Source organism: Dissoconium aciculare (assembly GCF_010015565.1).
Source record: "Dissoconium aciculare CBS 342.82 unplaced genomic scaffold K489scaffold_5, whole genome shotgun sequence".
NCBI classification, from domain to species: domain Eukaryota; kingdom Fungi; phylum Ascomycota; class Dothideomycetes; order Mycosphaerellales; family Dissoconiaceae; genus Dissoconium; species Dissoconium aciculare.
In genome coordinates, this window is record NW_022984955.1 from 556,460 (window position 1) to 570,313 (window position 13,854).

The following is a 13,854-nucleotide window of genomic DNA, read 5'->3' on the forward strand; positions in this document are numbered from 1 at the left end:
TCGTGCTTGAACGTTCCTTATGATAGCATTACTCGTCCGTGACCGAGGCGTGACTTACTCTCCCAGCGACAAGAGGCATTTGCCGACTGCTGTATGACATCCTTGATGCCAGAAGTTCCCCCCTGAATTTCGAGATTGACGAAGCGCGCAACCCCACTCGGGCGGTCGTACCGCACCGACCCCCCTTGCACTTCTTAGTAAGCTTAAACTACGCGGGAGTGGAGTATGCTGTGACTATGCGACATACCACTTCGGTTCTATCAATTAGCGATACACCTGCGATTTGATGCTATTGAGTATAACATTCGAATCGGCTATAAGGAGCATATCTATTGGTATCGTCGTAGCTATGAACTCGAATCCTTGAACAGTAGAAACGACCTATCGTGAGGGTGAGGATGTCGGCTACAGACATACTTTAGGTCACCAAGCCTACCCCTTCTCTAGCGGCGCCCCCATAGCAAATAGCGATCAATCACAGCCCTGTCACGTTTGATGACCTGGTTTTGCGCATGCATACTTCCACAGAACTGCCGACTTTCTCTCGAGGTCGCGTGCCTCCGACTGGAATTTGACATTCCTTCCCATCTGGCAGAGTTTTCATCACACAATCTCTTGGTGATTGCCAAGCGCATTGCGACCCGTGTAGGCCCCCGTCGCCAAGCATGTCGTCGACCGTTGGGAAAGTCTCCCGTGTCCGAGGACAGAAGCAGAGACATCGTCGGAACAGCCGCACCTCTTTGGCAGCCGATGGAGGAACAGCATGGTCGGTATTCAACATACCTTTAACTTTTCCCGTGCGTCACGGAGTTTCGCGCGTTCGGAAGGTAGTCGTCGGCGATGGCATGGCGAAGCTCCTTAGCCATAGTTTTTGATAGGCGCCACGAGTCTTCATTGCTTGGACCTCGTGAGCATCCTCGAATCACATGCTCATACGTTTTGTGCAGACTTCCGATGGTATTTCCACGCGCTCATCTCAGCTCTCGAGGTCCTCTATAGTCGAAAAGTATTCTAGTCGTTCTCACATCCTGAGAAAGTCTGCATATGGTGAATAGCCGATGGAAGCGATATGGACCGATGTCATTTATGCCGACAATTATCGAACTCCACGATTGCAAAATCGCCAAACTATCGTCAGCGCCGACTTTCTCGGATGGAAATCGCTGATCAGTCTAGCACATTGACGATTTATAAATTCCGATTGTAAGCAAGGATTGACGTGCACGAAGGTTGCTCCCGTCCAGAACAGCCACCATGCCGCAGTAGCCACCTAGGTATTTGCTATTTCAAAGATACTCACATCAGACGACACTCTATAGATTCTTATCCTGATTGATACTTTGGAAGTCTCGAAACAGCGATAGGAGTCTTCACGATGGACGACTTAGAAACAAAAGCTCCGGTAGAGCAAGAACTGAAGTCCATCAGCAGTCCAAATCACCCGTTCTTCACTGAAACGGGATACCATCTCCGAAGGCCTCGATCAGATCTGGCTCGAGCCATATCATCATGATATTAAGCTCTATATGAAGCTATACCGATTACGCTTCGAATTCTGCATCAAACCGCTACGGGGAGGCCGTGGAAGTGGAGGTAATTTCAATCAATCATAGGAGCTCTTCCAGCGACTTGGTGAATATCTACGAAACTCCTTGCCAAAGATTCAGACCAGAATCATAGACGAAAGTAAGACGAGCAAGGACGCTGCACTGACAATGTACCTCCACGAATGGGACTGGTATAAGCAATTGGCGAAACAACTTGATTACATCGTCACTGTACGCGGGCCGTAATAGTAGGTTGAAAAGTCGGAGTATCATTATAGCCGGACTCCTAGCACATAGTCTTTACATCTCTTACGGTAGAGAGAGGCCTTTTGAAGGCAGACCAGGCATCTCAAGGCCCGTCGATGTTTAGTATTAAGGAGGAGTTCTCCGAGCAAGCTGACGACCCCGGACCGATCATTCAGCCTTTCCAAGAGATCTCGGCTCTCCTCGAGCGAGGTCCCGGGGAGTCAAACGTAGAGCCGGTAAATCTAAAGATAGGCCCGGTGGATTACAGGGTATTGTGTCCGGTACACAAGGAAACAAAAGCCGCCGAGAAACAAGACGTCGATCAACAAGACGATGATCAACAAAACGCCGCTTCACATGGGATGCGAGGCGTTAGGGCTGGCTTGTCACGCGGAAGGTCTGTGTATTTCTGTGGTAGCCGTCGGCACGCTCCAGAGACTGGAAACAGTGGCAAGTAGGTATGCACGCGAACATCTGAGCTGCATTGATTAATAACCACATATGTCCATTGTTCACATGTCTACTGTAGAAGGGCTAGAGCAGAGTCTTGGTGGCACGTCTGTCGCCAAATGATAGCGCTTGACCCTTGAAGCAGAAGTCGCGAGAAAAGCTGACCTTACGTCGGCATGACTTAAAAGGTACAGTCTGATCGCGCCTCATAGATCTGTCCGCATTTGAGAACAGGCGAACATACATTTCACGCATTTTCACTTCCTCAGTGAGTATATATCGTGCCTTGTGGGCCGTTATATGTGCGCACAGCATATCCTTGCGTTGTTTCCTCCACTGCGGGATGGCTGTATTTCGGGGTTGTAACGACACAAGCTGCCCACGTGCTCAGCGTTGAGAGAATGGTCGGATGTTTGAGGTGCAGTTTGGCGATGAGCCTACTTGGCGATATGGGTCTTGGAAGTCTCGCGATTTCTTGGGCTCAAGACTTGCGCCAGCCCGCCCTGTAAAGGCTCGCTAGCACCGAGGCGCCTTCAGGAACAAGCGACGGGGCAATCACGAAGGCTGTTTAGAGATCTCGTCCTATAAGTCTCTCCAGCATACGGGTTCCTCCGTGAGACCCTGATACGAGACAACACATGAGATCTCGCATTGACTTCCAACTCAATCGAACATTGTATCTCAGACAGGAGCGTCATGGGTAAAACATGACAACGCGGAACGGTACGCGCGTTCGGCTGAGAATCTTGGAAGCTTGGCCTCCATGACAACAGCACCCCACCAAAAAGTCCTACTCTGCCACGTGCGTTGATACACGAATACGGGCAGGCAGGAAAAAATAACACAGCAGGCCTGCGTCAATGACATATGATGTGTGAGGCGCCGCCATCTCGTAGCGATTGTCTTCGGCGCGCGCATGAAGGCGAAAGCTCAGTAGGCGTACATATATACAGATTTTGAACCATCGCCATCCCGCGAAATAGATCGGATTGTCCTTGTTCAGAGGAGCGTACTCCGAACACGCTGCGGCTCCATAGCTGCGAGCCCTTTGTTCTACTAACATAATCCGCGTGACATCGACTGTCGTCATTTCAAGCATATCAGAAGCAAGCGTTTGCGACCTCACCTCTTTCGCTCCATCGGGATGTCGAGCAGCGACACAGCCAGTGATACGGGCGACATCCGAGAATGGCGCTCCATCGTTACGCTTGTCGTTTTTGTCATCGCTAGTACGTCCAAGCCAAGACAAAACATCATTCCGACGAGAAGTGAAAGGCACAAACATTAACTCGAAATTGTGTACCTGCAGATTGCATTGTCTTGTTCCCATTTCACTTGCCAGTCCCAGTTCCGCAGTCACTGCGGGATCGTTGGTGGGACCTCCTCGGATACTGGCGCGTTATACCAGAACGGCGAAAAGATCGCCGTGCTGACCCATGGCGATTTCCCGTGAATCTCACGACCGGACCATTGATCGCAGTACTGTTCTTACTCGCCATCCTCGCCATTGGGCGCCAAGAGGTCCACGATGGCACTGTGGGCGCTGACCACATCTATCCCATCGACGTGATGGTCTTCTTCGTGACGCTAGCATACATCGCCATTTCTATTGACGCCTCGGGACTCATTCGGTTTCTCTCATTCAAGGTTCTCCAAAAAGGAGGAAAGAATGGCCGCTTGCTCTTCCTGTATCTCTATCTATTCTTCTTCGCGTGCGCGAGTTTTGTCGGCAACGATCCGATTGTGCTCTCCGGTACTGCTTTTCTGGCATATCTCACCCGCGTTTCTCGTAATATCTCCGAGCCGACGGCGTGGATATTCACGCAGTTCTCCATCGCCAACCTCGCGTCCGCGATTCTGGTCTCGTCCAATCCGACCAATTTGGTGCTGGCGGGAGCTTTCGATATTTCTTACGTTGAATACACAGCCAATATGATTGTACCAGTCATAATTACGGCAATCGTCCTTTGCCCATTCTTGATCTTTGTTCAATTTCGCAACAAGAATCTAGTCCCTCATGAGATTGAGCTACATGAGCTCCCCGAGGACCGGAAGGCCAGAGAACCTGTCAATCCCAACATTCCAAGCGCACGAGCGGAGAAGGCTGCAAAGGAGGAGGACGAAGAAGAAGAACGGCTTATTTCTCTCGAGGAGATCATGAATCCCTACCTAGATAAGAAGAGCGCCATATTCGCAGGAACGGTCATGGCCATCACGTTGATTTCTGTTCTGGTGCTCAATGCTGTGTCAGACAAATTCCCCAACCACTTCCAAGTCTACTGGGTGACGCTTCCGGCAGCGGTCATCGTCTTCTCATGGGACTTGGCGTATGGATGGATTCACCGAGAGTATACGAAGGAGACGATGGCGAAGCTGGAGGCTGAGGTCAAAGAAGCTGACGCGCAACGATCGAAACGTCTTGATGTAGAAAAGGACGAGAGTGGCAAGGAATCCGAGAAGGAAGTCGCTGCTCCAGCAGCTATTGTTAAGCGGACATCGTCCGTAGGCGAGGTATCATCCGCTAGAGAAGATCAGCTTGAGAAAGCGGACGATTTCCACTCAGATGAGCACGAGCCAGCAACATTGCAGTCGGAGCTACAACATCTGTACAGGCGGGCACAGGTGACATTCCCGACTGCGACGATGGTCCTCACGCTTCTACCACTTCCGCTTGTGCCCTTTGGGTTTTGCATGTTTATCCTTGTTCAGGCGCTGGTGACCAAAGGTTGGGTGACTGGTGAGTCTGGTGAAGAAACATTCCGCCCTGATGTACAGATGCTGACGTTCTCCTTTCATTGCAGTGTTCGCGCATGGGTGGGATCATTGGGTTAACGCGACGGGAACTGTCGGTGCCATCGGCGGCATGGGATTTCTCGGGGTCGTACTTTGCAATGTAAGTCATGCAATCACTTCCTCGATCAACATCCAGCCTCGAAGGCAACAACCGGCAATGACGGGTCTCACTGACGTTTTGCTTTCCTTGCCAGTTCGCCGGCACCAACATCGGCACCACAATCTTACTCTGCCGAATCCTTCAAGCCTGGGTGAGCCTACACACCGCCGACCCGAACAACCCGAACGGACCGCAGCCCACGCCGATCAGCCAGCGGACCTTCTGGGCCAGCGTGTACAGCATGGCGCTGGCGGTGAACTACGGGGCGTTCAGCACTGCCTTTAGCGCGTCGCTGGCCGGTCTGCTCTGGCGAGACATTCTCGCGCGTAAGAAGATTTTCGTGTCGGCGAGGAGTTTTGTCTGGGTGAATCTGCCGATTATCACATTGACGATGGTGGTAGGCCTCACGGTGTTGATTGGCGAGGTCTATCTTACGAGGTCGGATGAGCCGTATGTTTCGAGGACGGCGTGATTGGGTGTGGCGCTATAATGCAATTTTCATGTATGGCTTCTGGGCGTTCTTTCTAGTCATGTCCGGCTCGCTTTCAGATATTCGTTAAAATCTGGCATTTAGATGAGTAGCTTGCTCAATGTCAGTTCTCAAGTCTGTCCAAAAGAGTGACCTTGATATTGACGCTCGTGGATGAGTAATTGATCGTCGAGATTTAAAAGCACGGTTGTAATCCACACAGCGTACGTATCAAATGTACGATCAAGCAGAAAGCAGTCAAATAGTTCAGCAGCAGTCAACCATCAAGTTATCCTTCCAGCTTCCCAAATAGACACCGGCGACGTATCTACAACTTGAACTTGTTCAGCTCAAACGAACCATATGAGCAGCAACCAAAAGTAACCCCAACCCTTCCGTCGCAACAACCCTAAGCGACCCCCCCATCTCGCATCGGAGGAAATATGATGAGACACAAGCACGCAACGACGATCTCGCGGACAAAGCGCGCGCTCGAAACGATCGACCACCAGCGCTTCCTGACCCGTGCACGACATATCAAAATCTCCCTGTGGCGGAATGATATCTAAAATAAAGATCGTCGCCGGGATGACGTTGTTGCGGTTGTGTGATCTTCCCCTGCACTGCAACTGGCAGAGGGATGTGGCATGGATTGGGTCTCAGATCATCGATCAGAACAGTTGTACAGTGCAATGATGAAACATCGTGGTTGGCACAAGGAAATATGAAACATGGCCCAGCTTGACGGGGGAAACGTCGTCGCTGTCGATCTATATTTTGCGCTGCTGCACTGCAGATCAAATGTGTATTGATGATGACAGAGATCAGTTGGCAGGAAGAGATCAGGACGGTCTGAATCGTGGAAGCGTAATTTCAAAGATGAAGCGAGCGTTCCGAGAGAGAGCCTCCTCTGCGCCCGTTGAGTTTCGACATGGCATGGCAACCAGAAGCTGTTGAGATTTGGTCTTCTGGGTTGATGATACCGTCGGCGATGAGCTGTTGTTTCGATCAGATTAAAATGTGCTGCATACAAGGCACAGTGATGGATTGTCGCCGATGAACGCCCGGCCGGGTTGGACGATGTCATCACAGGGTGCAACCTGCAGGTGTTTCGAAGTCGACAGCTGTGACACGTTCGGCGGGAGAGAGACATGGCAGTAACAGTGGAAGGGTCAACGTCGCGCCGCTGGGCCAAGACCGAACGCGTAATGAACCATGCACAACCACCTCCACCACGAGGATAGATTCCCCATGCAACCGCCGCCCCGACGTGAATACTATACATGGTGCAACAAGGGTGAGAATTTCGATACCACCTGGGCACACATCGAAAAGTTGCACATGTATGGTAGAGCACAATTCCAGGTCAATCGTCTATTTTAATAAACAAGTAACGATAATGCCGCCCAATCAGCAGTGCGATATGCGAGAGACCGGGAACGTATGGCGCCTGCCATGAGCTACTGTAGCACCAACACGACCTTGAAATCCAGGTGAGTGGATAGCCCGAGCCGTGGCAAGAACGATACGTGGTAGACTTGTGCTGTGACAATGGCTTGCAGTATTCACAACAAGATGTTACGTTTGCGTAAGAATGGACAGGCCAATGCTGGGCCTGTAGAGAGCGAGAGAGACTGTCTCCGATGCTGTATCATCTGGGAACTGTGGTGTGATAAACACCAGCCAACATGGCAGAGTGGCACCGTAACTAGTACACACGAAGAACCTGCCCAGGTGGGCATCGTTGGATGTTCCGAGCGTCTCGCCCTCGCGTGTGTCCCGGCCCAAAAGTTCAATGGGTGGTGACGAGCCTCTTGGAAGTCGATGCCATGCAAATACGACCATTCCAAGGTTGTTCGTATGGCTACCGTTGATAGTAAAATAAGGATGTACTCTATCACGAAGGGTTCCTTCGAATACGCGCGCGAATGCCTACTCTGACTGAACCACATGGGATCTGTTCCATCCATTTCCCTCTCGCGCCAGTCCGTCTCCACCTGGGCACCTATCCGCCATTATCAACAGGAGGAGGACGATGACCATCCGCCCGCGCGTGGGCTCAGCCGAGTCTCCGCTGTAGTTGTTTATTAACTGGAGATATTGCAGTGTTAACTACGTGACTACACAGTAGCGAATGGATGCATCCACGCACATACAGATGGACCCCTGCGGCGGCCCATCCATTCCATCCGCTACGGTCATCCGTCCAATGTGCAATACGAGCCATGCCCGTCCACTAGACAATCGCCAAACCGAAAGAGGAAATACAAAATTGTCTTGGCCGTATCCCCCCAACACCCCTGCTCGAACGACTTCCGCGACCTCTTCAGACAGCAGTTGAGAATTCACATCTTCTTCCGAGACATCAACTCCTTCTTCATTTCTCCGATCGCTTTCTTTGCGGTTGTTGCTCCCATCGTGAACACCAACCTTTCCGACCACCAGCCTCTCATTCGCTTCGAGGCTCTTTTTATTTCAACCACTTCAATCGCAACTTCCCTTCGTTCGACCTTCGAAACTCAATTCGTTTGTTCGCGCTCGACTTCGACCGACTCATCCACTTTCCAGTTCCGATTAATATCAGTCGATTCACCATGAAGGTTACTCTGGCCGTATTCACCGCCGCGGCGACCATCGCCCAGGCTGTCGCCACTCCCGCACAGTTGACCGCACGCGCTGGTAGCGTGCCCGTCGTCACTGTCAAGGGCAATGGTAATGCAAAGACCTCGACGCAAACACAGATTCCGCCGTGCTGACATGACCGCGCAGCTTTCTTCGCCGGTGGCTCCCGATTCTACATCCGTGGTGTCGACTACCAACCTGGTGGCTCTTCCGACGCCAAGGACCCTATCGCCGACGTCGCTGGTTGCAAGCGTGACATCGTCGAGTTCAAAAAGCTAGGGATCAACACCATTCGTGTGTACACTGTCGACAACACCGCCAACCACGATGAGTGTATGTCTGCGCTTGCGGCCGCCGGTATCTACCTCGCCCTGGATGTCAACACCCCGAAATACTCGATCAACCGTGCCAACCCGGCTCCGTCATACAACGAGGTGTACCTCCAGAGCATCTTCGCCACCATCGATGCTTTCTCCAAATACGACAACACTCTCCTCTTCTTCTCCGGAAACGAGGTCATCAACGACGACAAGACCACCAACTGTGCGCCCTTCGTCAAGGCCACCACCCGTGACATGCGCCAGTACATTGCCAACCGTGGATACCGTGCCATCCCGGTCGGTTACTCGGCTGCCGATGTCGAGGAGAACCGCTTCGAAATGGCCCAATACATGAACTGCGGTACCTCGGACGAGCGCAGTGACTTCTACGCCTTCAACGACTACTCGTGGTGTGACCAGTCCTCCTTCACGACCGCCGGCTGGGACCAGAAGGTGAAGAAGTTCAAGGACTACAGCATCCCCATCTTCTTGTCGGAGTACGGCTGCAACAAGAACGCCCGTACCTTTGGCGCCGTCGATTCCCTCTACAGCAGCGACATGACCAGCGTCTACTCCGGTGGTCTGGTCTACGAGTACTCTCAGGAGGAGAGCAAGTACGGTCTGGTCCAGATCAATAGCGACAACACCATCGAGGAGTTCTCCGACTTCAAGAACCTCATGTCCGCCTTCTCCAAGACCAAGAACCCCAGCGGCGACGGCGGCTACAACGCCAAGGGCGACGCCTCCAAGTGCCCCGACGCCTCCAAGAACTGGCAACTCGGCAAATTCGCCGGAAACGCCCTCCCGGCCATACCCAGCAGCGCCAAAGAGTACATGATCAAGGGCGCCGGCACCGGCCCCGGCCTCGCCGGCGACGGTAGCCAGAATTCCGGCCCTGAGGATGTCGCTACCGCCACTTCTGGTTCCGGAGCTGCCACCCGTTCTCCCGGCACGTCCACCAACACTGCCAGCCCGACGAGCAACGCGGCCGTCACCATCGGCCGCAACGCCGAATCGATTAGCTTCGCGCCTTTCATCGTCTCCGGCGCCGTCTTCTTTAGCGCGCTCTTCGGCGCCGTGCTGATGTAGATGACCTTTTTGCATTTTTTCCCTTGAACGCTGGCGGAAGAGATTGATGCAATGAAAGTCCCCCCTTTTCTTCTTTCGTTGAGGAAGGATGACGAAGACAAAAGAAGATGACTTGGAATCAATTTTGTTTTGGTGTTTCTTCTCTTTGCCCTTCTTTACCCGCCTTCCTCGACTAGAGTATCAATTAATGAATCGCACCTTTTTTGTTCGACACTTGTTCCGCCTGTTCATAAAGGCCGTCCCCAGACGATGTACTTGGCCTCCTGTATCGTGAACATGTCTTTAATATCATCGTTACCGTCATCGTCTTCTTCCTCATCGTTGCGATAGATGTCGCACGTCTGCGCTAGAGAGATGAGAGCTCTTCAAGAGGTGAGAGGAAACCTCCAGCACGCTCGTCAAATAGCAATCATACCGTTCGATCTCATCGTCATAAAAAGGTCCGAGCTACCTTCCGATGGAAAGGCCCCATCATTATTTGTATACCTTCTTCATAATCCACAGCTTTCTCCACGAAGAAAATTCGGTACGACCCGGTATATATATGGTCCCGTGTCCATGTGTCTGGTCTCATATTCCGGGCATTTGTGCGAAAGAGCAATAGGGGCCGCACATCTCCCTGCAAAAGCCACAGCGAGACAAGACTTGCCAAGGAGAGTTTGTAGGCCGACCCGACTTAAGGCAGGACGTACTGCAGAAGAGAAGAGAGTCGGCCCCGTTCGACATATTGAGGAAACTCATGTCTTCATCGGAAGAAGATTGGAGGACGGCAGGTGTAGTTCAGACATGGGCTTGCGTCTTCCACGAGCGACTGTAGATCAAGCTCGGCGAGGAGACGAATCGTGGGAAGTTCACCAGAGGAGAAGCGAAGGATCAATTCTACAGGCGATGGCCGATGTGGTCGATGTTGGGATGAAAGGACGTGCGGAGATCCCGCCCGACAGGCTCGGTGGGATCGCATCGACAACTTCACCTGAAGCGCATGCACCACCCCTTGATCGCCATCGCCTGCTCTGCTTCTACTCTCACATTGTACGGGTAAGTCTCAGGAGTGACCGATGTCCCCGCTGATGGCATGGGATTGCATATGAGTTATGTGCAGAGCACGAGGGAGTGATGAATAACGGGCGGGATCTTTGGAAGGCAATGTTACTCTACGTACGTGCACAACGTGCGTGCTTCATTTGAAGGATCGTTGATAAATTCTAGAGCTGGGGCAGGATGTAGGCCTTGACTGGAGGACATTGGTGTAGATTGAGGTGGAAGGATATCTGGAGAAAGACAGTCATGGTCATGAGTCATGGCAAGCGGACAGCGAAGCGAAGCGGTAATCACTGGGAAATAGTTCTTTATTCCTTCCATATCAATCAGAGTGAATTTCTCCCTTCCTGCCTAATAATACCGAGATAATTCGCCGCCGCACAAAGTAAAGCCGTATTGTCTTGCTCGACAAGAGATGTCCACAACCGTGTCCCAACCATATTTTAAAGTGCGAGAGTCTTGCGCTTCTCGGCGGCGTTCAACACTCCACCGAGCACACCGAGCTTCTTCCTCGTAGCCGCATCGACCGTGACGGGTGTGACAGGCGTCAGCGGGGCCTTGTACAGCCCATTGACGTCCTCGACGCTGCTCGACGAGGAGATGCTAGATGCACTGCGGAGTGAGCCAAAGTAGCTCTCGTCAGCGGACGAGGCTGCCGCTGCGGTCGCGAGCGAGGTCGTCGATGACGAGCCCTGGCTGCTGCGCTTCTCCTGCATCTCTGAGCCAATGGGGCTCATCTTGCGGGTGAAAGAAGAGCTGCGGCTGCCGAGAGGAGCACGGTCCTCGGAATCGACACCAGGAGTCGGCGTGACCGAGGAAGGCGGAGCAAAGTAGTAGTCGACATCATCGCCGAGAGGGCTGCCACCTGCAGAGCGAGTGGCACCGCCACGACGCACGTTGCCAGCGCGGGTCAAGCTATCCAGAGCACGACGGCGCTGACGTGTGGCGAAGTTCTTGCTACCTTCATGACGGCTAGTAGGAGCGGCAGTAAGCTGGTCAAGCGGAGGAGGACCTCGGGGCTGACGAATGGGGTGCTCGCCCGCTCGGGCAGCACCGGGACCAAAGGTGCCAGTGAGAGGAGGAGCAGCAAAAGCGGCACTGCGCTGAGCACCAAAAGTTGCAATCGACGCCGTCTTTGGGCCATCCAACGTAGTGGTGGCAAATGGATTGATGGCGAGCGAAGCAGCTTTCTTGTGGCCACGGCGGAACGCCGTGGCAGACGGAGGAGGCAACGGCTCAACATGTTCAATGGTCGTCGGAGGCGAAGGGGCCTTCTTAGGAGGTGTGAATGATCTACCGTTGGTAGGCGTGATGCGTTCGATTGAGGGTGCAGGCGCAGCGCCGAAGGCGGAGGGAGTTTGCTCAAACTGCTGCTGAGGAGCAGCAAATTGGGGCATCTGAGTCTGCTGAGATGGCGAGATGACTCGCTGCTGTTGCTGCTGCTGATGGTACAACTGTTGCTGTTGTTGCTGTTGCTCTTGCAATGACTGACCGACCACGTAAGTGTAGCCCTGGATGGCGGGGTTGTAGACGAGGTAAACACCAGGTTGACCAGGCACCTCCATCGGGGCTTGCATCTGCGGTTGTTGCATTTGTTGCTGGCCATAGTAGGGTTGTCCGACTTGCGGAGACATAGGACCCTGCTGGTATGGCATGTGCTGCATATTGGTGTTCAAGTTGAGGCCCTGGGCGGTAGCAGTGAGAGTGGCCAATTGCTGCTGCAGCTGCTGCTGGCGCTGAGCAAGGAACATGCTAGTAAGTTGCATTTGCTGCAGCACATTGGGATCCATCTCCTCTGCCTGGTCGTAGACCGAAGGTGGAGCCAAGACCTGCTCTGGCAGGGAGTACATCTGACGTGCACCACCCATTGCTTGCTGAGCGGATAAGTCGAAACTGGATGCAGTGGCAGTCTGGGGCATGCCACGGTGGTGTCTGCTGGTCTGAGCATCGGACCACTGCGAGGCGTTCAAACCCTGCGGCAAATGCTGAGTCTGGTGGTACGGAGCAGAGGCTGGAACAGCGGGAGTCTTGGGCTGGGTGCGAAGACCAGCGAGAAGGTGCGAGCGGCTAGTGCGAGGAGTCGGGTTCTCCACAGCATTCTCGCTGATGGAGGCGACCTTCGGTGGCAGTGCGACACTCAACCTCTTAGCGTTGAAGCGCGAACCACGAGTGCCAAAGCCGGTAGAGGGAGCACCAAGGCCACCGGCCGGGAAACCATTTCCGTTGAAATTCATCTGAGCGAGAGCGCCGGCGTCAAAGCTCATTTTGAGAAGGATATTTCTGGAGTGCGTGAAATTGACGGGTGTCGTGAAATCTGTCAAGATCTCTGATAAAAAGCACAATCGTGTGATAAAATATGTTCAGCACCAATGTGTGGCAGAAGTCTCGCAAGCAAAGCGGAGTCACAGGCCGGCTTTTGCTGGGAGAGTTTTCGAGCACCTAGCAATGCTCGATGCAAAGGATTGTCAAGGCGATCGTTGGAGATGATGCTGGACCGAGCAGCGGATGGTGTAGAGTACAGATTATCGGTATTACAAGTTCTCGAGTGTGTCTCTTGTCAAGGCAGTGAAACCAGCTGCCACGGAGATAGGTTGTGTTCGTTTGATGGGTCGTAAAATGGCGTAATCGGATAAGATATTGGCCAGCAAAGAAAGACGTTAATGATGCAAGACTAATAGAAGGGTCGAACCGAGCTGGGAAGTGACCAGACGTCGGACGGAGATGGAAAAAAGCGGCAAGTTCGTGCGAAGACGACGAAGTTGCAAGTGCTGATGATGGAAAGAGCAAAGGTATCCAGAAGCCTGGCGAGCTGGTTTAATGTGGTATAACAACAGCGGCACGAGGCGGTATATAAGTTTTGTTAAAATTGCGACGAGGCCGGCGGGTCGCTTCAGAGGCGGGCGGAGATATGGTGTGAAGGTAGCGTGGTGCACCGAGTAGGTGACAAAGTGACGCGTCGGTATAAGACGAAAGCTATGAGATTGGCGACGTGATGAGGCGTCCTTTGGTCGAGGAACTGCGACGTGTGAGAGCGAGCCTGTCTATCGGATCTTCGAGTGTACGTCTGTCTGAAGACGCGTGTCGATCAACAGGGTAGGTATATGTCGAGCGTGTTGATGCAGTCTGATGAAGGTTCTTGCCGATGGTGGACGGACAGAAGTGGTTCACACGGGCAGG

The 13,854-nt window shown here is 52.9% G+C and overlaps 4 protein-coding genes across 4 annotated transcripts; 3 read left to right on the plus strand and 1 right to left on the minus strand.

The window, feature by feature from the left end:
* Nucleotides 1-1,715: 1,715 nt before the first annotated feature.
* On the plus strand, nucleotides 1,716-2,251 carry K489DRAFT_423639 (uncharacterized protein; the record flags this gene model as incomplete). The annotated part of the gene is made up of 2 exons (XM_033608253.1): nucleotides 1,716-1,778; nucleotides 1,838-2,251. The coding sequence occupies 2 exons, from the start codon at nucleotides 1,716-1,718 to the stop codon at nucleotides 2,249-2,251; spliced, it is 477 nt and encodes a 158-aa protein (XP_033460474.1).
* An 824-nt stretch (nucleotides 2,252-3,075) lies between these two features.
* K489DRAFT_379434 (putative arsenite transmembrane transporter protein) lies at nucleotides 3,076-5,747 on the plus strand. Its single transcript, XM_033604648.1, has 4 exons — nucleotides 3,076-3,472; nucleotides 3,553-4,980; nucleotides 5,045-5,136; nucleotides 5,231-5,747. Exons 1-4 carry the CDS (start codon nucleotides 3,388-3,390, stop codon nucleotides 5,606-5,608), a joined length of 1,983 nt encoding a protein of 660 aa, XP_033460475.1. The 5' UTR covers nucleotides 3,076-3,387; the 3' UTR covers nucleotides 5,609-5,747.
* A 2,452-nt stretch (nucleotides 5,748-8,199) lies between these two features.
* On the plus strand, nucleotides 8,200-9,636 carry K489DRAFT_317947 (glycoside hydrolase family 72 protein; the record flags this gene model as incomplete). Its single annotated transcript, XM_033601273.1, has 2 exons — nucleotides 8,200-8,317; nucleotides 8,375-9,636. The coding sequence occupies 2 exons, from the start codon at nucleotides 8,200-8,202 to the stop codon at nucleotides 9,634-9,636; spliced, it is 1,380 nt and encodes a 459-aa protein (XP_033460476.1).
* Nucleotides 9,637-10,774: 1,138 nt separating this feature from the next.
* On the minus strand, nucleotides 10,775-12,941 carry K489DRAFT_336914 (uncharacterized protein; the record flags this gene model as incomplete). Its single annotated transcript, XM_033602212.1, has 3 exons — nucleotides 10,775-11,289; nucleotides 11,365-11,459; nucleotides 11,520-12,941. 3 exons carry the CDS (start codon nucleotides 12,939-12,941, stop codon nucleotides 11,121-11,123), a joined length of 1,686 nt encoding a protein of 561 aa, XP_033460477.1. The 3' UTR covers nucleotides 10,775-11,120.
* Between the last annotated feature and the right edge of the window lie 913 nt (nucleotides 12,942-13,854).

Excerpts from the sequence above, each read along its gene's own strand:
- K489DRAFT_379434 (XM_033604648.1), top strand. The coding sequence starts at position 3,388 with ATGTCGAGCAGCGACACAGCCAGTGATACGGGCGACATCCGAGAATGG. Across the intron at positions 3,473-3,552 it reads TGTCGTTTTTGTCATCGCTA|ATTGCATTGTCTTGTTCCCA; the intron begins GTACGTCCAAGC and ends GTGTACCTGCAG. Across the intron at positions 5,137-5,230 it reads TCGGGGTCGTACTTTGCAAT|TTCGCCGGCACCAACATCGG; the intron begins GTAAGTCATGCA and ends TTTCCTTGCCAG.